Below are 27,218 nucleotides of genomic sequence, written 5' to 3' on the forward strand. Positions count from 1 at the left end.
TGAGGTCGATGTAACTGACGTACCCCTTCCTCCGCAATTCCTGGTCTTGAACCAAAATTTGAAACCGATATTGAAATATAAAAAAAACGAAGAAAATTAGTGGCGGCGGTTCTATGTCCGTTCGGACGATGAGGATTTAGTGGGTTGGTCATCTGAATTGCCTGTCCATTGAATTAACGAGAGAGAGAGAGAAAGAGAGAAAGAGAAAGAGAGAGAGAGAGAGAGAAGGTCGTATATTTGACTTTCGTGTAGAATCCATCTCAGACAACGTATCAGTCGACCCGTGGTTACACAGAAAATTATATTTGCCCAAGGTGCCACGCAGACGGATCGAACTCGGAATGTCGTGATTGCGAAGATAACTTCTAAACTATTCAACCATACAGTGTCAGTAACTGTAATTTAATAAGGTCGCATTAGAGGAAATTTTTTATTAAATATGCGGAAAATGTAATTACGTTTATTGTGGAAACTAATTATAAAACATAAAATAATATAAACGAAGGTGACCTTTTTTAATGACCTGTACATATCCCCGGGCCTACCAATGGCTTGGGAGTGGATTTGGTTGATGGAAACTGTATGGAAGTCCGTCATATATATGTATATATATATATATATATATATATATATATATATATATATATATATATGTATGTATGTATGTATGTATGTATGTATATATACGTGTGTGTGTGATTTTGTTTTTGTTCCCCACAGCTTGGTAACCGGTTTTGGTTTGTTTACGCCCATAACTTTGCGGTTCAACAAAATAATCCAATAAAAAAAGTGCAAGACTTGAAAAATAAAGAGCTGGTTCGTTCGCGTAAACCACTGAAGGTGCTGCTCCAGCATAGCCGCCGTCCAATGATTGAAACAATTAAAAGATAAACGATCCAGGGAGGTTTGACCCTGATGCTTCTTCATTTCCGATCCGAATCGTCCGTCGTCCGTCCTGGGACGGTTCCAGTAAAAGCACGCAGCTTCGGTCCCTTAATCCATCTGGTCTCATAGAAGAAATTGGAAGGTTACAAAGAATGTTCGCCAGTAAAATAGCTTCGGAAATAATATGTATGGGCTACAGGCGTGGCTGTATTGTAAAAAGCTTGCTTCTCAAGCCCATGGCTCCGGGTTCAATCACATAGCGTGGCGCTTTGGGCAAGTGTCTTCTATTATAGCCTTGGACCGACCAAAGCTTTGTGAGTGGATTTGGTAGACGGAAACTAAAAGAAGCCCGTCGTATTTATGTGTGTGTGTGTGTGTGTGTCAGTCCCCCGTAACTTTGCGGTTCGGCAAAATCGAAAAAAAATTAGAATAATTACGTGACTTCAAAAAAATAAGTACTTGGGTTTATTCATTTAAGAAAAGATTCTCAAAGGAGGTGCCGCAGCATGGCCATAGTCTAATGACGGAAACAAAAAAAAAGGTGACAGATTCGACGTTCCAGACCATTTCACCTGTGCGTGTGTGTTGAGAGAGAGAGAGAGAGAGAGAGAGAGAGAGAGAGAGGGGTGTATAAATAGATTTAAAGTTTATCAGGAGTGTGGTCTTAAAATAAATAAAAAAAGAAAGAAAGAAAAGAAAAGGGGAAATAACGACAATCATAAAAAAGGAAGACTAAACAATGCTAAGAGGCTGACTCGACCCCCTCTCCTCCACCTCAGCAACTGTGAAACATACTTACTCCGGTACACCAGGACAGAACTGGTGAAATCTGCGTCGTCCTTCCTTCTTTAAGCCAGTTTGGTTACAAAAAGAAACCCCCACCTTGCCGTCCATTCAGTGGCCACTCGTGAAGCCGTCCTCCTCACTTTAATAAACCCTACCCCCTCACACAACTTACAAAGAATAATCTCTCCTTTTTGGTTTCGACTCAAACGGCAACAGGTAATAATATCGTTGCATTCAGACTAACGTTGCCCCTCCCCTCTTTTTGGATATCTTGCTGAAATTACTTCGACCAGAATAATATAAACAGACAAAAAAAGAAAAGAAAAGAAAAAAAATAAGAAGGGAAAATAAATTACAACGAAATAAAAACTGACATCGCTTCGGGAACAATTATCATGGCACTTCATACGAGGTAAGCTCTACATATTCCTCGATTGATGCTTTAAGTTAGCTGCATTTGTTTCTTCTTCAAGTTCCAATCGTTTTTAAGTCAAAGTGTTTTACAGTTATCAATTCTGTAGCAATGTTGTTTCGTTAAACTCACAAAAGGAATAAGTTTATTGTTGTTTGTCATTTGTGGCAAATTCTTAATTGCTGGGGAATTGGCAAGTTATGAGAAAATGTCAGTCAGGTGATAAAATACTTCGTTCACTATATTTTTGGAGTTTATTTGAGCCTTTTTTTTTTTTATTAATCACCTTTCATTAATTAACTGTATTTTATTTGGTCTCTTTACACAATACGACTCCAAACTTCACATCCTAGCAGAGTCAAACTCTAAAGTTGATAAGGTAAATACCAGTAATTCAATCGGAGCAATCCCGATTGTTCCAGTTGTTCTAATTTCTGAAGAGTGTAGATTAGTCGATATTACCAGCACTAGTTCTTGAGTTGTACTTTATTCTATCGACTTCGGAGGGATGACTTCGGTGGGATTTAAACTCAGTGAGAGAGCTGGGGAAAATACCTTGTGGTATTTTCCCCACAATTCTGACAGCTCACAAAACTTTGGAAACGATTGAAATGATAAAAAAAGGTCTCCCTGCTCTCGTGTTTAATTAACGAATCCTAAAACTCCATTAATGGGAATCTTCTGTTATTCTGGTGCTATAATTTCTTTTCATTTGGTATCTATGAGTTGTTTGAAGTTGTTTTATTGAGGATATGAGGAATATATTACAAGCTGCTCTTTTAATGAAACCACAAGAGATTTGTACAAAAGACTATATTTCAAATTAGAGTAGAAACATTTTTTTAAATTACGAATGGATGTATTAGTTTTCAGGTCTTACACAAATAACGGGGTAAATGGCCCAAAATCTTTTTCTCAAAAATATGTCTGTTTGTGATAATATAGCATGAAGGTTTTTTTTCTTAATCTGAGACTTGTCTTTCATGCAAAACTCTTGTTTTAGTTGATTAAACCCGAAGGTAGGCCTGGTCTCTCGGGGTTTTCTTTTCGTAGGGAGGAGGGGATGTTGAGGACTATGTTTTCCAATGTTTCCTTATTATTTGAAGCGATAAGATCGGGAGATTCTTAGACCGCGACACGCGCAGACGTACGCAAGAGAAATTGTAGGGAGCGCGAAGTTTGTAAATATACGGCAAGTTTGAAATATTCACAACCAACAAAAGACTCGTGGGCTTAAAAATAAAGTTTACAGGAAACCTTTTGCGGATCCCATCCCCTGGTTATCGTAAACAAATGTTTTCAGCAATGATTAGAACCGAAAGCAAATGTGCAATTCTGTCAATGGAGAATATGTGACTGGGCCTAGAATGGAGTTAATTGTTTGGAACAGCTAAGCTAATTCATCATTAAAAATATTTTAAATTTTTAAAGAGGGATAGTCAATTATATATGACAAATAAAGTACCAGTACTTGACAGGTACTTTATTTTGCTGTGATTACTGCTTGGTCCACCCCACTCACTCACGTGTGATTTTCTGTCATCATTACTCTTTGAAAAAAATTTTATTTTAGTGAAATTTTATCAGGGACAACCGAGAGCGAATAGCAACAATTTTGAAAAACCAATGGAGACACAGTTTCTTCGATTTTATAGGAAGATCGATTTCCATGACCAATGTAATATCGTGAGTGGATCGAGGTGAAATCCGTTACTAACAGGAGTGGGACATAGACAACAGGTAAATAAACACTGCTCTACACGACTGGTCTAACCTGTTATAAACAGCAGCCAAATATCTCTCGAATCCCATCAACTATGAAAGACCACATTAGCCAACGTAGTCCTGGATGTAGATATCCTCTTGAAACACGAGATGATGGGCACGGTTGGAATGATATTTTATCTTCTTTCAGTCTCTGGGCTGCGGCCATGCTGGGGTACAAGATTGAAGGGTTTTAATCAAACAAACCGAAACCATTTTATCATCCTCTTTTGTCGGACAGCTAAGTTATGGGGACGTAAGCAAACCAACACTAGTTGTCGAGTGGTGGGAAGACAAATACAAACACCAAGGCACATACATAGAAAAGGCTTCCAGACAGTTTCCATCTGCCAAATTCACTCACGAGGGAGGTGCCGTGCTGCGGAACGAAATCCGAGATGCTGTACTTTGACAGCAAACATCCTAACCACATGGCTGCGGCTGTCATAAAACTTCGATTGTGTAAATCTAAAAAGGAAAAATCTTAAAATATATTTCTAGAATATATTCCTGAAATAGATTTATCAACGACCTTTTATCGATAATTCTCTAATTTAATCTACCTTTTGTTTAATTTGAATTGATTTAATTCTCATAAAATAATCCTTAGCTTCTAGATTAGCTCTGATCGATATTATCAAAGGCATTGCAGACAGTTTATCTGAATCTATGTAGACTGTTCAACATGCTTGTTTCAGTCATTGGACTACGGTCATGCTGGGGCACCGTCTTGAAAGGTTTAAGTCCAGCAGTTCTCAACCATTTTCTGTTTTATTCGACTGGACCCTCGCAGCCATTCGATGCTTAAAAAATCCCTTTATTTTTTTCCGTATTGTAGAAATATAAGCAACTTTGATAACAATCTTGTATGGACCCCCGCCCAAGGGCCATGTGGACTCCGGTTGAGAACCACTGGTTTAGTCGAAGTGCTTAGGAGTTTGAAGACTTGCTACGTATTCTGTCACCTTTCCTGAACAACTGATCAAACGGTGGAGACGGACGGACGGACCTGGTTGTGTGTGTGCGCATATATATATATATATATATATATATATATATATATATATATATATATGACAGGAGTGGTAAGAAGCCTGCTTCCCAACCACATGGTTCCAGGTTCAGTCCCACTGCATGGCACCTTGAGCGGGTGTCTTCTATAGCCTAGGACCGACCAAGGCGGTAACTGAAAGTTCGTCGTATATATATATATATATATATATATATATATATGCATGTATATATGTATTTGCATGTCTGTGTTTTGCTCCCTACCATCACTTGACAACCGATGCTGGTGTGTTTACGTTCCCGTAACTTAGCGGTTCGGCAAAACAGACCGATAGAATAAGTACTGGGCTGACAAAGTATAAATCCTGGGGTCGATTTGCTCGCGTAAAGGCAGTGCTCCAGCATAGCCGCAGTCAAATGGCTGAAACAAATAAATGAATATATTCTTTCAGCCATTAGACTGCGGCCATACTGGGGCACCATCTTGGATTTTGTTTTTGTCGAATGAATCGATCCCAGTTCTTTTTTTAAAGCCTGGTACTTATTCTAGCGGTCTCTTTACTCGACAGGACCCTCATAGCCACATACATACACATACGACAGGTTTCCACACAGTTTCCTCAACCAAATTCATTGGTCGATCCGAGGTTGTAGTAAGAAGAGGGACTTGCCACGTATTTTGTCTTTTTAGATTGGTGCTTTTATTTTCAATTTTTATTTATTCAGTTTAATTTGGAGGAAGATTTTCTGCTACCACTTTCTTGCAGGTCGAGTGACCACATAGAGGTCCACCCTTCAATTCATGTTGTTTACTTGTCGAACTTATTGTTTGAAACAATATTTTGAATTTAGCGCTTATCTCTGACCACCTTGTGTGTGTGTGTGTGTGTGTGTGTGTGTGTGTGTGTGTGTGTGTGTGTGTGTGTGTGTGTGTGTGTGTGTGTGTGTGTGTGTGTGTGTGCCACACGCTGTCGATGTTTTCGCATTCTTTTCCTTGATTGTAAGAAGACCAACACCACAGCTGGCTAGTTAGTAGTTGTTGACATACCTCCCTCTGAGCGAAGGGATTGTCTGAAAGGGTCAAGTGGTCAAGGTGACCTGCTCTGCACCCGACCCGGGAGACAAGCTGATAGCCCCCATTGGCGAGGTGGTTGTTGTCACGATCAGAAAGAGAGAGAGAGAGCTCGCGTGAAAGGATGTTGATGACCAGGAAGTGATAGGGCAGTGAAGTTGTTTGTTTCAATTTGTGGGCAGGTAGCGTCAAAGGTGGGGGGGGGGGCAGCAGCTATTAAAACCCTTTGCAATGTGAAAAGATTTGATGACCTTTGATGGATAGCATGTCAATCTTGTTCCTTTTTATAATTTTGATTTTTTACATTAGCAATCAATGCACGAGCGCGCGTCGCTTAGTGGTTAGGCTGTTTGGCTAGTCACGGCGCAAGTTCAACTTACGGGCGAGGCGGCGCGATGCATCATTTCAACCGAGTCCTGGTGCAGCTAAGTCTCCCTCATCGCACATGTTGCTGTTGAGTTTCTTTGGTTCAGCGACAAAATACAAGCTATTGGCATTGGTTGAAATCATTCCGTCCCCTAATAGGATTGATGATAGCGATGTTTCCGAAAGTCTGGTGAAGTGGGTAAGACGGTAAATGGGGACATTTTTTGGCGATATGAATTCTTGAAAATATGAAGAACTTCTTATTTCAGCTCTTGTGTAACCCCTCCAAATCAGTCTTGATTGAACAGGCCAGTAATAAAAGCTTTCAGGCTATGAATACAATGTCTCGTCTTTTTGTACAGCTAGACATGCATTATTCAATGTATTTCTCTTTGTTTTTAAGATACTAGAGTGTGATGTGTTGACGGACGTTTGGCAGCTATTTCTACACAGATTAGGTTTTCGTTGGAAATTGTTCTAACTATATATAGTACTGCAGCCTTTTTGCAAAAGGAAAATAAAACGAAATTTCTCGAATCTTTTGTGTTCTGTTCAATTACTCATGAAAACCGCCTCTATATATATAAGAAGAAGAAGAAAAAAAAAACCAACAATAGTTGAGTTAGTATTTTATGATCATCAAAAATCTAATAAATAAACACGAGTTGGGGATAAAAAGAGTTTATAGTTAATCATTTCGGCGAGGTTGACAATTGGAGGCCTTTAAGCCTTAGTTAAGCATACGCTTAATTTTATTTGCCGAAGTAATGCAGAGAAAATCAATAAGGATATGTACGAAATTGCACCAGGAGTGGGCGTGAATAATTAGCATATTTAAAAAATAAATCCTTGAGGTTGTTATGTTTGAAATTCCTTTCCAAAATAATAATTTAAGCTTCAGCAGTCATTGCGACACCAGCAAATTAGAATGGAGCGTGAGCGTTAATAATGTATGATCTAAATATAGACATCAGCAATTGACGCCCATCTGTCGATGCTGTTCTGGCTTCGTCTCTCTCTGAATGTAATCCTGATTTATGTATTTCTCGATGGCATTATCTTCGTCGGCAAATATAACTAGGTTTGTATAGTTTCTCAATGATAAAACATGAGATAAAGCATCTACTTCAATGACGTTTTCTTTTTATTAGTCTGAAGTAGAAAGTCAGGGCTCGTATCCTTTGTAGACAAGCACTCGTACTGCAGAGGCCATTGTAGTTGGTTAAACTGGAACGTCTGCCTGTTGAAAAGAGTGAATGTCTGGAAAGGATTTGAAGAAGCGATAGATTTTTTTAATACTAACCCTTCTAAGACAACCGTTCTAATGTGTTCTTACTTAAATTTTAAAACATTATCAAAATCGAATCATAAGTACGAGATTATAATTCGTCTATCCCGGCATCGCATGTAACAATAAATAAATTTACAGATATCTGACTAAATATTTTCAAAAGTTTATCTTGTAAATTGAAATATATACGACAAAAAGGGCGTCCGGTCCGAGAAAATCTGCCTCGATCGATTCCGTCCGACCCATGAAAGCTTGGAAAAGTGGACGTTAAAATGATGATGATATACGCGATCTACTCATTAGCAGTAACAAGAGTTAATACAGCGTCAGGAGCCTCTTTACAATATGGTCCCCACACCATTACCAGCAAAGCAATGCACCGGAGCCCTTACATTAACGATAGCATCATATATAGATTAGCATTAGACTGCTTGAGTTGTGAAGACTCGTGTGTCTATGCTTTTTAAGAAAGCACTGTGTAGGGTTCAACAAGCAGAAATAGTGATGGCGATGAGACAGGTGAACATTGCATGGCTCTGAGTGGTGCTCCTGGCAATCGATTACATCGACTCCGGTGTGCAGCTGGTACTTATTTTATCGACCCCGAAAAGATAAAAGACAGTCAACCTCGGCGGAATTTTAGACCAGAACATAATAAAGCTGGATGAAATGTCACAGGGCATTTTGTCCGTCGTGCTGACAATGCTGCCAGCTCACCGCCCTAAAACACACATCGACAGGAGAAACCCAGTTGCAAATGGAAGATTTATACAGCAAAGTTTTTTTTTCTGATTTTCCTTCATCAGATGAGGTAGATGATGATGATGATGGTCTGGATAGCACAGGAGAATGTTTCATCAAGCTTTAGATGGAAAAAGGGCCCCGATTTGTCTCAATTTGTACATTGGTTTGACAACAACAGTGCAGGAATCTTAAATGATTTTATGCTCACTCCGAATGCGAAGGGTTTTTTCTTCTTTTTGGCCTGTTTGGTACACGTATAGATGCAACTTTTCTTTGTGACAACAATGTTACTGATATTGAAGCTTCTGTTTCTCGAAATTAATGTAAAGACTTACGTGAAATATCAAGAAAGACAGACTAAATGTTAATTTTGAAAGAAAAACGATTGTGGCTATAAGCAGTGGGTGGAGGAACGCCTCAATTTCTATTCAAGTTATTCAATTCATTTGAAACTTATATAAGTTTTAAAGATGGCTGACTACTGTTAAGAAGATAATTTTATAGCTTAACATCGAATAGCTCACAGCTATCGCCTCTAGCTAGGAATTCATTTCTGCGAGATACAATGGAAACAAAAGGATTAAAATATAAATCTTTTCTACATTTTTCTCTTTCTTTCTCTTTTGTTTTTTCTCTCTCTCTCTCTCTCTCTCTCTTTCTCTCTCTCTCTCTCTCTCTCTCTCTCTCTCTCTCTCTCTTGCTTATGCTTCATTCTATTATATTTGATTAGAATAACCCAGGTAACCTTCTACGTCGGAAGATCGTTAACATAGATTATTCTAATGCAATAGTTATTCTTCGTTCGTAACGAAGATTAAAGAGGAATCTATACAATCGTTATCGATGAAGGTACCAGAAGAAGGTACCAACAACTCGAGCAGTCACCAAGGACATCACGTTCTCGTTGTAGAGGGGTGTCATTGTTCTGTGCTTAGGGTTTTCAAAATAAAAAGGATAAGAAAATGTAATAAGCACATTATTTGTAGATTTTAACCTTTGTGAAAATTTTAAAAAAAGGCCCTAACAACCCAGGGGCAGGGGCCCTTGATAGAATATCTTGTGCGTGATCCTCTCGTACTTTATTCAATTTATTATGATCAAAATAGTTTACGAGTATGTTTGTATCTTTTAATAAGATGCTAGGAACAGATTTAACTGGTATTTTTAATAGATCAAGCGATTGACTGAATCGTTAGAACTTAGGACAAAATATCTACAATAATAAGTTTTTTTTCAGTTACAACTTTTTACGTTCTGAGTTCGAATCCTGCCGAGGTAACTTTGGTTTTCCTTCTTCAGAGGACGGAAAATAAATTACTAGACAAGAAGTACTCGAGTCGAATTAATAATCCTGTAATACAGACTAGATGTAAATAGAATTTATTACAGAAGACTAAAACCTACCAAGATACTTCCTCACTGGTTCGTGTTAGAAGTGTTTTTACCAACGCCAGTGAATATGTTTCATTGGAGTATTTCCGTTTCTATCAAATAAATGAAAATATAGTTTTGCGGTTGAATCAGTTTTTTTTTTTTTATATATATATTCCAACTTCTTGTATTTCAGGTTTCTGGATTATATGCAGCAGGCAAGCTCAATCTGCCATTTTCGATTAGTGTATTTCAATAAGGCAATAGATCGATCAATAGTGTCCGCTGAGAAAAAAATGAAGTGGTAGCAGGGTGGTGGTGGTGGTAGGAAGAGATGAATTTTGATAGTTTTGTTGTTAAATAGTTAGCTTCGCACCTACTGTAGTTCCGATTTGATCGCACTCTACGGCATCTTGGGGAAAAGTGACTCCTTGCGGGTCGATCGACGATGTTTTATGAGTGAAATTTGGTTGGTGGAAACAGTAGAACGTTCTGCGTGTAGCTTTCATTAATGCCCTCGAAAGACCTGGGCTTTGCGAACAGACTCCTTTGTTATATTTGTTCTACATTATTTACGGCATCGCCCTTGTTACTTTCATCGTTGGAAATCCATTGAAACAGTCGATTGGAAACCTGTGACGAAAGACAATGTTCAGTTGCTGTGAGAAATAAGTAAAATTTGTAAAAGATAAAATAATTATGTTTTAACTTCTATCAATTAATACTATCTTTATTCTTTCGTTGTTTCTAGATATCCTGGATTATATTGTCTGTCGGCTGACATCAGCAATGCAAAACTAGAGTCTGGAGATTTACGACGAATTGAAGCCCATTGGTACGTAAATGGTCTGGTATTGGAACTTTATGATTATTCTAACATCAATAAATGGACATTTGAGCATTTGGTTGGAGTAATCCGTCAGTTGGCACCCGATTCAGTTCAAGTCTGTATAAAACCAGCCAACATTCAATATCGTATTTTAGACGTGGTATTAAAGAGGTCTCAACTTTCAGTGGGAACTCCGGAATATTTACGGCTTTTGAACGAATTCTTTGACAAAACAGACTCCACATTTGATTATGAGAAGATTCAACCGCCGCCTACTTCCATAATATTTCGCTATGCCGGTATTTTCACATTCTCAAGTAGGCTGTGCAAACAAAGTCTTAATGAGCAAAATCTTCACCGCATTGGCGTGGAAAACTTCACCAATGGCCTGATTCTCGAGTTAATCGATTATGCAAATTTATGCCAATGGACAATCGACTATATAACTGCTGTGGTCTATGCGATAATCCCAGAATCCATTATTGATACCTTGAGTGATGGCACTCTTCAGGGGCGTATTATGAAGTTAGCACACGATCGTCTGCATTTTAAAATGGGGACCGTTGAATACGAAGCGTTTATAACAGCAACGTTCGATGCCGGCCATTTGTCCTCTTTGCCTCCGGCTGCTCTTCCATCGACGTGTATAACCACTCCAACGACAGTCACTTCGACAATAATGACTTCCAGAACGTCAAACAACGTCCAAGTGCAGCCAAGGGAATCGACATCGCCAAACTTACCCGATGTTGTCAATCACGCCAAAGAAATAGCTAAAACGTCAGCAACTGAAATTGCTTTATATTAATACCAACTTCTGTTGATATTCATTATTTTCTCATACACACAATTACCTTCTGATAATCAATTGTTATTTTTACCTTCAAACCTATTTAACTGACAGCAAAAGAGATAGAAAATGAACTGTCATTTTTAATGTTTTTCAAGATGAATATTAACCAATTATGATCATTTTAGAATTTTTTTCGTTTTCATATATTTTAGATTTTAATTATAAAATAAAATTTAATGTACATACACATTTTTCCTGTTTATTTGTAAAATCTTGAATTCCTCAAAGTAGATCGGATCTCGCTAGAAACGACGTTAGATTTAATGAAGTGACTGATCTTTCCGTGGGGTGGGGGAGAGGAGTAGGTTTCAGTGGTAAAAACAGATTGGTTGGTGTTGAACCCACATCACTTCTTACCCTGGGGACTATCGTTTATGGAAGCGGAAGTGGTTAACAGAAGAGGAAGAAGTCTTCAGAAATCCAGCAATGTTACCACTGATGGATAAACAGCAATAAAAAGTAAATTCCCGAAAAATATAAAGGACTGAACGGTTATGGTTGAAATCAAGGTTAATAGGAGCAGGCGTGGCTGTGTGGTTAGAATATTGCTTCCCAACCACATAGTTCCAGGTTCAGTCCTACTGCGTGGCACCTTGGCAAGTGTCTTCTACTATAAGCCTCGGACCAACCGAAGCCTTGTGAGTGGATTTGGTAGACGGAAACTGAAAGAAGCCTGTTGTATATATATATATATATATATATATATATATGTCTGTCCCCCACCCCAACCATCGCTTGACAACTGATGTTGGTGTTTATGTAACTTGGTGGTTCGGCAAAACAGACCGATAGAAGTACTAGGCTTACAAAGAATAAGTCTTGGAGTCGATTTATTCAACTAAAGGCGGTGCCCCAGCATGGCCGCAGTCAAATGATTGAAACAAGTAAAAGAATAATTCAATGTGCTACGTTTTTTTAAAGGCAAATATTTTTTAAATATACAAACCACATAAGGGACACACGAGTGCAAGAACATTTTACAGATTTTTTGTTTGTTTTTGAAAGGAGATTCGCCCCTGATTAGTAACAATCGAAAGGGTGGGAGTTGGGGAACGCAGTGTAATGAAAATGGAGACAATAGCAACGACGACGAAGAAAGTAGAAGCCTGAACTAGCAGACTTGATAATTTTGTCCCTAAAAATTTACTTTAAAGTCACGTGACAATATTAAGCAAAACCACAAACAACTTCCATGTTTGACAAGTTGACCGGCAGAGGAAATGTGTATGTATATATAAAAAGTATTTGTATGTATCTACATTTGTTTCCTACCAACCTTGTAAAGGAACGCTTTGTTACAAATGGAGACGCTAATTGCTTCTTTCTCATCTGTCGTACTCCAAGCAAACAAGCTTTATGCTTTCATGCTTTCGTCTGCCGGTCCCAGCTCCCCGCCGTTAACCACGCGCGGCTCACTGTTGATTTGTTTTGTTTTATATAGTTTTTCGTTTTTATTTTCATAGTTATTTATTTATTTATTTACTTGCTTGTTTTAGATAAATATCTCTTCCTGTTTGTTGGAAATTATTTATTTTAACTTAAGCAGCCAATCAGTCTGCTTGTTTCCCTTCCCTTCGTCCCCGGTGTGAACCTGGTATTTAGCTAACAACCAAGTGTCAAAGCAAGAAAAAAAATGTAACATAAACGAACCGAACTTACTATCTCTTTCGGGGGTCAATATGCTAATCACCGTAAATGAAAATAAAATAAAATGAGCAAGATAAGCTAGTCAAAGACGTTAAAAGACTTTACGAAGAGAAATTCTTATTACAATCGGGGCGTCGAACTGGCAGAGTTGTTTGCACACGAGGCACAGTGCTTAGCGGCATTCGTCCGCCTTTACGTTCAGAGTTCAATTTCTGCCGAGATCGACTTTGCCTTTCATCCATTCGAAGGTCGATAAAATAGGAACCAGTTGAGTACTGGGGTCGCCTCTTACCTCGACATCGAAATTGTTAGCCTTGTGCCAAAATTTGAAACCATTATCACAAACAGGATCCACGAAGTTTCCACGTTCTAGAATAGTCTTTACTTTTATTCTTGATTCATACTTAGATATTTTTATACGGCATTGTTTCATTACTTTAAGGATTTTGCTTGTCCTTGAGTTCGTTCTGTAGTTGAGGTTGTTTAAAGCCTAACACTCAAACACAAGATGCAATAACGAGAATAATATTGATTGTTTTTTTTTTATCGTATGGTTAAGAAATTTGTTTCCCATGAAAGCAGTTTCGGTTTCGAACACACTATATGGTTCCTTGGGCCTTTCTACCACAGTAATATTGGGTTGTGTGTGAGAGGAATTTGGTTTACAGAAACTCCGAAGATGTCCGCCGTTAAATACACTCACACAGAAGAGCCATCGTTTTAACGTCCAATTTCCCCCATTATTGCATGGCTCAGGCGGAGTTTATTGAGACAGATTTTCTACGGATGAACGCTCTTCCAGACGCCAGCCCTCATTTGTTTCCAGGCAATGCGATGTTTGCTCAAACCCTTTTGCAGAATGTTCGAATGCTGGAAATGGACGACATTCATTTATCAAGTTGGAAAGAAAGCTCGGTCGCGTTTTCCACGTGATCACGTTCTTTCATTTGTTTCAGTCATTTGACTGTGGCCATGCTGGAGCACCGCCTTAAGGGATCTTTACTCGAAGAACTCTACCCCAGGACTTGTTCTTTGTAAGCCTAGTACTTATTCTAACGGTCTTTTTGCCGAACCGCTATGTTGCTGGGACATACACCAGCATCGGTTGCCAAGCAATGGCAGGGACACACATACATATATACACGACGGGCTTATTTCAGTTTCCGTCTACCAAATCCACTCAAGGCTTTCGTCGGCCCAAAGCCATAGATAGTGGAAGACACCTAAACTGTGACTGAACCCGGAGTCATGCGGTTGGGAAGCAAGCTTCTTGCCACACAGCCTGTTCATAAGTAATACATCAGTACTTTTTCAATATTTCCAGTAAAATAAAAATCAATTTTTATATTCCAAACTTTTTTTTTCTTGATTTGCAGATTATTTTATACTACGGTGGTTAAATTTGTATTATATATATATATATATATATATATATATATATATATATATCATCATCATCATCATCATCGTTTAACGTCCGCTTTCCATGCTAGCATGGGTTGGACGATTTGACTGAGGACTGGTGAAACCGGATGGCAACACCAGGCTCCAATCTAATTTGGCAGAGTTTCTACAGCTGGATGCCCTTCCTAACGCCAACCACTCAGAGAGTGTAGTGGGTGCTTTTACGTGTCACCCGCACGAAAACGGCTACGCTCGAAATGGTGTCTTTTATGTGCCACCCACACAAGCCAGTCCAGGGGCACTGGCAACGATCTCACTCGAAAATCCTACGGGAGCCAGTCAGGCGGTACTGGCAACGGCCACGCTCAAAATGGTGCATCTCATGTGCCACCCGCACAAGAGCCAGTCCAGGGGCACTGGCAACGATCTTACTTGGCTTGCCGGGTCTTCTCACGCACAGCACATTTCCAAAGGTCTCGGTCAGTAGTCATCGCCTCGGTGAGGCCCAATGTACGAAGGTCTTGCCTCACCATCTCAGCCCAGGTCATCCTGGGCCTACCTCTTCCACGGGTTCCCTCAACTGTTAGGGTGTGGCACTTTTTCACGCAGCTATCCTCATCCATTCTCACCACATGTCCATACCAGCGCAATCGTCTCTCTTGCACACCACAACTGATGCTTCTAATGTTCAGCTTTTCTCTCAAGATACTTACACTCTGACGGGTATTCACATTGACATTACACATCCAACGGAGCATACTGGCTTCATTCCTTGTGAGCTTACGTATGTCCTCAGCAGTTACAGCCCATGTTTCACTGCCATGTAGCATGGCTGTTCGTATGCATGCGTCATACAGTCTGCCTTTTACTCTGAGTGAGAGTCCCTTTGTCGCCAGCAGGGGTAAGAGCTCTCTAAACTTTGCCCAGGCTATTCTTATTCTAGCAGCTACACTTTCAGCGCACCCACCCCCACTACTAAATTGGTCGCCCAGATAGCGGAAGCTATCGACTACCTCTAGTTTTTCACCCTGGAATGAGATACAAGTTGTTTCCTGTTTGTTTACAGTCTTTATTGCACCTGAACATCTGCCACACACAAAAACTAACTTGCTAGTTAACCTGCCTTTGATGTTGCTGCACCTCTTATGTGTCCATAGCTTGCACCGGGTACATCTTATAGAGTTACTACCTACTCCTTTTCTACATACTGACCAGGGCCATCTACCTGAAGGGGTTTGTGTTTTATCTACCTTCCTACTTATTAGGATTTTGGTTTTAGCTAGGTTGACTCTAAGGCCCTTCAATTCTAGACCTTGCTTCCACACCTGAAACTTCTCCTCTAGTTCTGATAGTGACTCCGCAATTAGGGCAAGGTCATCAGCATAGAGGAGCTCCCAGGGGCAACCTGTCTTGAACTCCTCTGTGATTGCCTGGAGGACTATGATAAATAAGAGGGGGCTGAGGACGGAACCTTGGTGGACCCCTACCTCTACCCGGAATTCATTGCTGTACTCATTTCCCACCCTCACCTTACTGGCAGCATCTCTGTACATGGCTCGCACAGCTCTCACTAACCATTCTTCTATCCCAAGTTTCCTCATTGACCACCAGATAAGGGATCGGGGGACCCTGTCAAAGGCTTTCTCCATGTCAACGAAAGCCAGGTACAGAGGTTTATCCTTAGCTAGGTATTTCTCCTGCAACTGTCTCACTAGAAATAAGGCATCAGTAGTGCTTTTACCTGGCACGAACCCAAACTGCATCTCATCTAAATTGATTCGCTCCCTAATTAGTTGGGCTATGACCCTCTCTGTAACTTTCATAACCTGATCTAACAGCTTGATGCCTCTGTAATTATTTGTATCTAAAGCGTCACCTTTACTTTTGTAGCAGTTGACTATGATGCTGCTACACCAGTCATTGGGTATGACTCCTTCGTGTATCACCTGGTTCGTAATACGGGTGATTAGGCTGTAGCCAACACTGCCAGATATTTTGAGCATCTCTGCAGTGATTCCTGATGGGCCGGGGGCTTTCCCGGTCTTCATACTCTTAATTGCTTTATCTACCCTGGTACTATCAACTCGGATAGCTGGTCCCTCTATTGGGTCGACATACGGCAGGCTCTCTTCCTCCCATTCATTCTCTTTATTAAGCAATCTATCGTAGTGGCATCTCCAGACCTCTTTCTTTGCAGCCTCATTTAGTGCAAGCGTACCATCATCCATGCGAACACATTTCTCTCCTACAACATCACTATTCTCTCTCTTACACTGTCTTGCAACACGAAATACCTCGAGTCTTTGGTCCTCACGGCGCAGAACATTGGCAAATCTTTCCTTATCTGCTTCCCCTCTGGCTAAATAAACCTGTCGCCTAGCCTCCCTTCTGGCACATTGGTACAATTCCCTGCTACCACCGTTCTTCCAGTCCTTCCAAGCCTGTTTCTTTTGTCTAATAGCCCTGTCTACCTCCTTGTTCCACCACCACGTTACTCTGGGTCGGGAGGGGACCTTACACCACCCACAAATCTGGTCGGTGGCTTTCAACAGGTTGTCCCACAGAAATCTCCAATTGTCTTCCACGTTGTATGATGCTATATCCCCTTCTATTTCGTTAAATGCTTCAAGTAACTTGTCTCTAAGTCTCTGTCCATTTGCAGGGTCTTTAAGCTTCCACACCCTTCTCCTCCAAGCCGGTCTAATTCTGGGCACCCATTTTGCCTTGATCCCAAAGTCGCTAACTACTAATCTATGTTGTGGGGTACATTCTTCGCCAGGGTAAGTTTTGGCATTTATAAGCCGCCCTCTTACCCTATTTCTGGCGAGGATGTAGTCGATTTGGCTAGAGTGTCTGCCGGAGCGGTAGGTGACTAGGTGACTGGCAGGTTTCCTGAAGTTGGTATTGCAGACCATAAGATCGGTTGCATCACAGAACTCCAGCAGTCTGGTTCCCTCCTCGTTGCGGGAACCGAAGCCATAGCCTCCATGTATGCCATGGAAGCCTCCAGCACGACGTCCGACATGACCATTGAAGTCTCCAGCCGCAAAGAGCAGGTCCCTGTCACTCGTCGACGAGGTAGTTTGCAAGAGGGTGTCATAGAATTGGTCTTTCAGACCATCTGGTAGCCCCGGTTGAGGTGCATAGGCTGAGATGACAGTAGCTAATCTATGATGAAGCACTAGTCTAATCTTAAGTACTCTGTCACTTACTCTAACGACCTCGATTACCTTATCCACCCATTTCTCTGCTAGAAGTATTCCTACGCCCCCGACCCCGTCAGTGTTCCCTGCCCAGAAAATCTTGTACCTGTATTCTTTGCCTGTGAGGAACCTCGCAGAACCTCCTCTCCATCTTACTTCCTGGATGCAGCACATATCTACGCGTCTCCGTTCAAGCATCTCAACAATTTCACCAGATCTACCTTTCAGCGTGCCGACGTTGAGAGTGCCAATCCTAACAGTATGGGTGTTGGGGGTGTGGGCCTGTAGCCTGGGAAAGGGGGAAGCAGTGTCGTGTACCTGAAAAGAAAACTTGCAATTGGAAGAATTCATAAGCAAAACAGTACCTACAACCTGCAAACATTACTCAAACTTAATGCGCTACCCAAAGGTTGGGGAGAGGATGGCCAAGGCCACTAGATGGGTTCCGGGAGACAGCCGAGGATGACAGGATGACAGAGGAATGCACTTCCGGTGGCGGGTGTACCGTCAGCGAGGAGATAGGCCTCTTAATCGTAGATTTTAAATATTTGAGACAACAATGCATAAATCGTAATTTTTAAAAGAGCAATGAAATCTAGGTGAATAGAATATATACGTAGCATGAATTTAGGAAGCTTAGAAAATGAATAAGTATGAATTTAAGACAAAAACTGAATTCAATTGAATTTCATGGAGAGAGACAAGATAAATAATAGAGGGCAGACTAAAGCGCGAAAGGTATGAGATGTTTGAGGTCGTAAATAAATAAAAATCTCTATCTTATCTGCATCTTGGAGACTTCGTCGTAGTATGTTAGCGGAGAAGAGATTGAGATAATTTAGAATGGATTTCTCATTTATATATACCCAGAACCTGAAAACCTTAAGGAAAAACTACGAGAGAGAGAGAGAGCGGGAGAGGGACTGATTTAGAGAGGATGGAGGGGTAGACAGAGGCATGGCGGGAGAAAAGATCATCATATATATATATATATATATAAACAGAGAGAGAGAGGGGGGACCAGTCAAGCAGCACATCACGCTATATATATATATATATATATATATATATATATATATATATATATATATATATATATGTCTATCTCTTTAACTTCTTCGAGATTTTAGGCAAAATTATACTAATGTGTCCATCTCTTTTAATTTAATTAAATTCTATGTCTTTGTGCAACTGAGGATTGCTCTGCATTTATATTGATGTAATTGCTGCATTGTTCAATTAAATGTAGTTGCGTGAAACGATCGTACGGCATTACATAATTTTAACCGAAGCGATTCACTGCCACCATATCGTCGGTCGAAACTGTCATGAAAACCAGCAAAGACGACGAAGACAAAACCTTTACGTGGTCTATTGACCTACTAGAAATAACAGCCAAATCTTTCTTAAACTACACTATAACGTCTAAAAACATGAAAGGAGGACACGTTAACGGTGTAGTTGGGGGCAATAAATTTGTTTTCATTCATAACCACAAGACCAATGCGTCGTAATATTGTCCTAAATTCACAACAACAATGAATGTTTATTATATGTAATCATAACCACATCGCTGAGAACGTGTTTATTATTAATACATATAATGCGTTCATGTCTATATACAATACGATGCTTTGTTGCTCTAATTATGACTGGAAAAAAAAACGACAACTAATACCCACCACTAACACCATATAATGTGTCGTATATGATGTCGTTTAATGAAACGCTTGAAGTGGTTGGAAAAAATGTAACCTTCTTTCTATAACATTGATGTTTCCTTCTTTCAAGAATCACGTTTTAGGTCGGGGCTGCTCAATACGAGAGCTGAACATGCCAAGCAACATGGCGACTGGGCCAGTAGCCATGTTGTAAATCTTGCTCAACAACTTGTTGTTTGTAACTAATTATTTACGTCTGCTGTTATTGTGTAATGTCGTAGCCGGGGCATTGTCAGCTGGATAACTAAACTGACAGGCAACAGATGATATCTGCAACAGTTATACACGTGCTGGCCTACGAATGGCTACTAGGGCTTCGTCGTTGTTCTGTTCATTGCGATTCTGTTACTGGTAAAATTCTAATGAACACATGGATAATTGACAGAAGTAATAAATATATTAACCATTAGTAATATGATTTTGCGTACACACACACACACACGAATCTGTTATAAGCAACAAGCAATATTAGATGAGGACAGCCATCTACGTATCAATGTCAATGTAAATACATTGCGACGGCGTTTGCCCTGAGCTAATGTCACTTGTAGTCAGGCTTTTTTTTTCAAAACATTTGAAAAGCATTGAGTAGCAATCGAATGAGAGTTAGCTTGAGAGAACATCCAACTGATGTGGGTGTGCTATTCTGAAATTTCACCAGGGTATTCTATTTTGAAAATTACCCGTCAACGACAGGATGCTCCATTCGTACATTATAAATACAAACAAATCCTGTGTCTGGATGTCTGTTATTCATCACGAATCTTTTCAGCTGGGTGAGAAGCGAAATATGAAACTCGTCAAACAATGTCTTACACAGGCGTAAAGTCAAAGTCCTTCTTTGGTTACAATACTGTTCTCATTAATATTAATTTCAAATTTTGGCACAAGGCCAGCAATTTGGGAGCAGGGAGTAAGATGATTACATCGACCCCAGGGCTCATTTGCTACTTATTTAATTCATCAACCTCGAGAGAACAAAGTGCAAAGTCAACCTCGGCCGAATTTCAACTCAGAACGTAAAGATGGACGAAACACGTGGGCCCGGTTATTCTAGAGGTTCTATTAGCTCGGCACCTTTCTTGCCCTTAATATTAGCAGCGTACAAAGAACAAATAAGTCAGTTGATGGACAGCTGAACACCTCGTTTTCGAACGACGGGGATCCACCTCTAAAACCGTCACGTGATCACCATCGCCACCCAAGAAAAAAGAGAGAGAAGACTGGAGGAACAAAACAAGACAAGAACGCGAGGCGTGGCTCTGTATTTGTAAACGCTGACCGGGCGCTGGCTTTCCTTTTGAAATTCTTGGAATTTTATGATATTTTTGCTTCGAAATTCTCTTTGTTATTCATTTCTTTTATTTTCTTTTTCCGATTTCTTTTTTTTTTATACCTTTGTAGGATGGGTGAGTATTGTTGTTGCTGTTTACGTTGGAGGCGAAGAGAAGAAAATATTGAACTTTAAACGGCATGGCTTTCTCTCTCTCTCTCTTTTTCTCTCTCCCTTTCTTTCTCTCTCTCATTGTTATTGTTTAACCTATGTGTCAATCCTGACGGAATAGTTTTATGATAGAAGGCGTTCCAACCGTAACCAATCCATTTCTATGTGTGTGCATGTAAAAAACCTTATAGGCGCAGGTGTGGCTGTGTGATAGGAAGCTTGCTTCTCAACCACATGGCTCTGGGTTCAATCCTACTGCGTGGCAAGTGTCTTCTGCTATAGCCTCGGACGGACCAAAGCCTTGTGAGTGGATGTGGTAGACGGAAACTGAAAGAAGCCCGTCGTTAACACACACACACACACATATATATGTGTGCGGGCGCGTGTATGTGTGAGAGTGTGTGTGACTTTGTGATTGGGTTTGTCCCCTTCACACCACTGCTGCTGCTTGACAACTGGTGTTGGTTTGTATACGTCCCTGTAACTTAGAGGTTCGGCAAAAGAGACGCAGAGAATAAGAACCAAGCTGTAGACGTAGGTATTGGTATCGAATTTTTGGATTAAAACATTTCAAGGCGGTACCCCAGCATGGCCACAGTCGAATGACTGAAACAAAAGCTAAAGGATAATATGGCGGACAAAGTGAAGCAAACTGTATCAATTAAAAGTGAAAGACAAATACTAATTACTCTTCTTTGTATGTGTAATTAATTATGTGTTGTCTGTAAAACAACTATGCGTGTGTATAAGAGAGGAAGAGTGGTCCGCTTGATTTCCAGGTCTTTCCCTTCCTATCGTCTGCCGGCAGAAAGAAAGAAAAAAAAAAAGGAAAAGTTCAAATATAACTCAAGCGTATTTTACGATTATTGCCTTTATTATCGATCGCTGACGATTTTGCCGATTATTGACGATTACTTCTGTACCTCTCATTTTCAATCGATGCAGTTTGAACATTAGATAACTACAGTTTGGTGTCCCTCGCCTCTCCTGAATTTGTTGTCTCATAACTTTCCCAAAAAACACATATTTCAGTAAAATTTTGCAGAAAAACGTTATAGTTACGATTAAGTCGATTAAATTTTTTTTTTTTATTCCCCATTTGGAAGAAGAGTTGGAGATTATTTTCACCTCACCCCTGATATCGTTATTCCTTTTTCTCGTAAATTGAGATTAAAAAAAAAATTCTGCCCACCCCGCCCACTAGATTTACATTTGAAACACCAACAATACGTAATGTACACACTAGAAAACGTATTTCTGTAAAATGTGGTTTAAAAACATGCATTTTAGACAGTTGAGAAAATTAATGTCTAAAAGAATGACGTATATGAGAGGCGGGGAGAATGATGTAGAAAACGAAACAAGAAAAATTAATGTTAGCAATATAATCATAATTTACATCCTCAAAATTGTACTTCTACAAATTTCCATTAAAAAAAAGACAAACTATATTTTCCAAAAAGTTATGAGGAAACAAAATCAGGGACAAAATCACCAAATCGTAATTTTGCCCATTTAGTTAAACTTTGTCCGCCATATTACATTATTGTATTTCATAATATATAATCTATATATTAATATATAACCTATAATAATATATATAAAACTATAATATAACATAATTTATTATGATAAATATTTTAAAAATTACAGTAAGTTCGGTTGGTCTCACTTGATAATTGAAACCGGGACGCAAATGTAACAAAGTTGCATATACTTTAAGCCTCCACGAGGTGACAATGTTTTCTACTATTCAACACGAGAACATTTATCAAGGTTGATTTTTTTCCCTCCTCCTTCTCCTATTCCCCCTCCCTCGATACATCCTTCCGTGTTTAACGCGACACGTGGTTGTTCGCGCGCCTTCTATAAACTTTAGCCGATTTAAAGAAACAACTGGTTCACTGCACATCATTCATTCGCCCGGTTTTATTTCGTCTGCTCTTTCTATCTGTCCTACATTTCTTTTTTTTTTTTGCTTTCTAACACAAAACACCGAGTCTTCAAAATTTCAATTGACACATATATATATAGACAAACAGAAAGATGATAGATAGATAATAAATAGATAGCCAGTGGTGGTGGTGGTATAGCTATCCTGAGTGAAAAGCCGTGTATGTGTAGGTGTGAAAGTGTGTATGTGTGATGTTGAAGTTACTACTAAATTAGTTCCCGGCAAGCCAGTCTGCCGGCCGGTATTTTTGTTCTCTGTTAATTTAATTTCTCTTATATTTTACAAGTCCTTAACAGCAATGTCAGAGTTTTTTGGGTTTTTTAAAATAATTATAATAATTAGATCTTAAAACAAGGGTCTTTTTTCGAGAATCTCCGCAGTTCTACAAGTCAAATAAAACTAATCAAGACATAGCGAAGTGAGGACTTTATGAGGGTCTTTCGGTCTGCTAGAAATAGCTGCTATGTGTCATTTTATATCACAAAACACTTTTAAGAAAAGAAGCATCGGTTTATGCGGCCTTACATTATACTGTGCGCGAAAAAAGGACGGAACGGTCTCGACGGGAAAGCGTTTTATCAGACTACTCGGTAAGAGTGGATATGCCAAACATTTGTAGCCGATATGATTGTGACGTTGACGGGATGGATAGTGAGGTCATTCGATAGAAATCTATCCCACGTGTCTACAATTCCCTTTTAAAGTGACTCAACATGGGAGAGCCTGCGAATTCGCCGCTCGATCTCCGAGAAAAAAAAACCAACCAAAATTCTCTTCAAACTCCATCCTACCATCTGAGTGAGAAAAGGATGCAATCGAATTGTCTGAAAATAAGAAGGGATGATCATGGATGGAACGCTTTTAATCACGTCTACCGCTACCCGGGTTGGCCTGTGACTATAAACATCAGTTATAAAAGTACCTCCCGGTTTGATAAGAAGTTGACAAGCTGTTCGGGTAGGTAGGGTCAGAAAAGTTTCACAGAACCCCAGCGCACGTGCCTGCTATCATTTAATGCTGCTAATTATACCCCATGACGTCATCCAGCGTTATAGCCATCTTGACTTCCTTTCGGAAATGGTTTATGGCAAAATTCATGAGAATTCTTTTATCATGTGTATAAATAACGCACTTTAAAAGTACCTGAAGTTTATGAGAACAAATGCAAAGCGAAGTGTTCGATTTAGATATGACTTTATAAACTTTTAACGTGTATTCGTCAGCGTATTATTCTCGTTTATCTCTTGGCGAGATTCCGATATTTTGTGTTCCTATTATTTGCACTTAGAAATATTGACTATAATAGAACAGTTTATAAAATTTCAAGGTGTACACATTTAGAATCATGAAAACACGATGAAATGCAATTAAAAATAAAAGGTGGCAACAATATATGGCAAAGTTAAGTTAATTTTGGCGCCACAATGTGATCTTACTCGTTCATTCATTGATTCAGTATAATTATTTTGAGAACTGAATTTCCCACTGCATTAAATACAAGAAAACTGAAAGAAAAAAAAAAAACAAAGGAAAAAGAACCCACCGAATTCCTCGCCTTTTTCTTCCCCTATAAAATAGCGACAGTAATTCCATAACTGTGCCGAGATTCGTTTAAAATAAGAAAAGAATCAATTAAAGAGAATAATAATTAGAAAAGAAATTACAGATATCTATATTTAAAAAAATTCATTTATATATATCACCACAAATTTTCTTCTACGAATACCATTTTTAATTATAATTTGAAGTAAACCTTTTTTCAGATAAAATACATACTATAATAAAAAAAAATTGTATGTATGTACGTACGTATGTATGTGTGTGTGTGTGTGTGTGTGTAGGTAGGTAGGTAGGTTAGTTGATAGATAGATGGATAGATGGGTGCTTCCTTATATACATATATATGTAAATGTGTGCATAATGTATAGATATATACGCACATGTAAATAAAAATCATAGCAAACGTTAAGGATTAAAGGCAGGGCGTAGCTAAAAGTCACCGATCACCTTATATAGTGGTGGAATGAGATACTAGAACTTGATCACACGATAAGTAAAGCGGACAGATAAGAAAATAGCGTGAGAGAATGCTTTCCGTTATTGCAATGCCTATCTATTTATCTATAGATATCTTAACATAATCGACTGAATGTAAATACTAGACTTGTCTAGTTTATATATATTTATGTTATAACTGCATTGTTTTAGTGCAGGTTAAAAGCAATTATCACTTTAAAAAGTTCGTGTTCTGTTAAGTTTCTTTAATACTTTTATCTCCCACGTTTAACACAACGAACTTTGTGTAAGAAACAACATCCACAACACAAGAAGTTTATATAAAATCTGGAACTTTAAATTATTTCGCTTTTATATTGGCTAAAATATGTTTTAGCAACTTAAAAGTTTACAGTGTTTTCAAGTTTTTTTTTTGTTTTCCTTTTGTCGTTCGAATGTTTTATATATGAAAATGTTTTAAAAATAAAACGTATGTTTGGTAAATGAAAAAGTAATATATTCTAAAGGAATAGGATTATATATATAAACCTCAGCTTTAGTACATTTCCCCCTTCCAGGTAACGAAATAACAAGCGATATTCTTTTTTCAACATATGGGAAACAAACTAGAAAAGTGCGACACTGACGCATTTAATTAGTTAGGAATCTCAAGTATATTTTAGTTGTTATATTTTAATTTTAACAAAACAGTAAGAGCATTTATAGTTGATATAAATCCCGAGTTGAAATAATTCCACCAAAAATGCGACCAATTAACGAGATTTAAAACAAAAGAAAAACATCCCGTACTTAAAAGTACGCAGGACATTGTGTTATTGTTTAGCAAAGGAAGTTGTCGAAGGCGGCAAACAGCAATTCGGGCGTCAGCGAAACGAAACCGCTGCACATCAGATCTCCATTTCTTTTTCAGGGCAGTGACTTAACCCGTTGCAGGGCTTCGGAGACTGGTGGACGGGAAACCGGAGACTTTGCCTTAATGCTTGCAATAGAGTGGGCTCCATTAATGGTACCCTAGGAGCTGACCCATGATAAATGTTTTCCTACTTCGTCCTTGTTTTAAGATTATAGGGCGTCGTATGAGGTTGTTTTGTTTGTTTTTCTCTATAGAATGTGAGTATAGCATGATATAAGATGTAACCTTTACACCTTTTTCTTGACGAAAAATGTTCTCCCTAAGCAGTGCGCTAGTGCGCGCGCACAAAAGAAGAAAATGTGCGCATATAGGGTTTTTAAGACGATATCAAATATTTTTAATTGTAGAAATTTGGTTCAATATACAGTTTAAGCCCCGGTTACGAAAACAAGAACAAAAAAAACTGTACAAGTGTAAAAACATTTGTAGAAAACGAATATGAAAACAAAAATTTGCGCAAACTAGCGGGGTGGGGTGGAGGACAGGACTTTCGGAAAATTCACAAGATCCGATTTTTCCCTCATAACTTTCAGGAAAATGGATATATATTGATGAAATTTTATAGAAATACCGTTCAAATGGCACATATTACGATTATAAAGAAATTTCTGGGGTAAATGTTTTCCGAAGGGGCAGGGAGAGGATTTAGGAAAATTCCCACGATCCGTTTTTTTTCCCTCATAATTTTCAATAAAATGAATATCTTTTAATGAAATTTTACAGAAACACCTTTCAAGCAGCATAGACTACGATTATAAAGAAGTTTGTGGGGAAAATGTTTTCCGAGGAGGTGGGGGAGAGGACTGTCGGAAAGTTCCGTTTTTTTCCCTCATAACTTTTAGGATCTAGTTTAGCGCCCCCCCCCCGGTCACCAAATTTGAACTTAGATCATAGCGAACTGGAATATATACCAAATGGCTATTATTTTCTGACGCTTTTGCTGCGGTATAATCAAATGATTATACTGCTTTGCAAATAAACACCAAGTTAATAATAACTTCGAACAAGCGTGTTTCTTGTACGATCTTTTGTGTGTGTTTGAATACGTGTTTGAATACGTGTAGCTGTGGTCAGTCCCTTCGTTTTTTATGCAGATGTACCTCCGATGAAATCACAATTTTGTAGGGTATATTTTGGCCAGTCAGCTTGTATCGCCACTACAAGCTCCACAAGTAACGCTTCGACTCGACAGTACAAGCTAAGAGAAAAGCATGAAACACCTCTTAATACACGTGGATCTATTTACGTGTATATAAGAGAGAGTTAAGTGGGTAAAGTTATTGAATTATAAAAGAAACACTGGAAATTTTATATATAGACATATATATATAGACATATATATATATAATAATCGCAACTGCCGAGAGCAAGCGTAACAACAAATATTTCTCGAATCCTTTATGGAAATTTGAGAAAATTTATATGAAATAAAGCAGTCAGTAATTTTAGTTTAACGAATATTAATGTTACTTAAACTTGGCAAGAATAAAAATTTCGAATAAACTTGCTAATTAGAAACGCTTAAACGTGAT

At 38.9% G+C, this 27,218-nt stretch overlaps 1 protein-coding gene and 1 long non-coding RNA gene across 3 annotated transcripts; one reads left to right on the plus strand and one right to left on the minus strand.

Annotated features, from left to right (window-relative positions):
- Positions 1–1,666: 1,666 nt before the first annotated feature.
- LOC128250357 (uncharacterized) lies at positions 1,667–11,576 on the plus strand. Its single transcript, XM_052975209.2, has 2 exons — positions 1,667–2,083; positions 10,454–11,576. The coding sequence occupies exons 1-2, from the start codon at positions 2,067–2,069 to the stop codon at positions 11,337–11,339; spliced, it is 903 nt and encodes a 300-aa protein (XP_052831169.1). The 5' UTR covers positions 1,667–2,066; the 3' UTR covers positions 11,340–11,576.
- Positions 7,016–14,047, minus strand: LOC128250358 (uncharacterized). 2 transcript variants are annotated; one of them, XR_008266384.2, is made up of 2 exons: positions 13,324–14,047; positions 7,016–10,335 (listed from the first exon to the last, which is right to left on the minus strand). It is a non-coding gene; the product is annotated as an uncharacterized LOC128250358 (long non-coding RNA). The 2 variants fall into 2 exon arrangements; XR_016237478.1 differs by having other exon boundaries at positions 11,571–14,047.
- Between the last annotated feature and the right edge of the window lie 13,171 nt (positions 14,048–27,218).

This window comes from Octopus bimaculoides, chromosome 20 (assembly GCF_046866305.1).
Source record: "Octopus bimaculoides isolate indiv1 chromosome 20, ASM4686630v1, whole genome shotgun sequence".
NCBI classification, from domain to species: domain Eukaryota; kingdom Metazoa; phylum Mollusca; class Cephalopoda; order Octopoda; family Octopodidae; genus Octopus; species Octopus bimaculoides.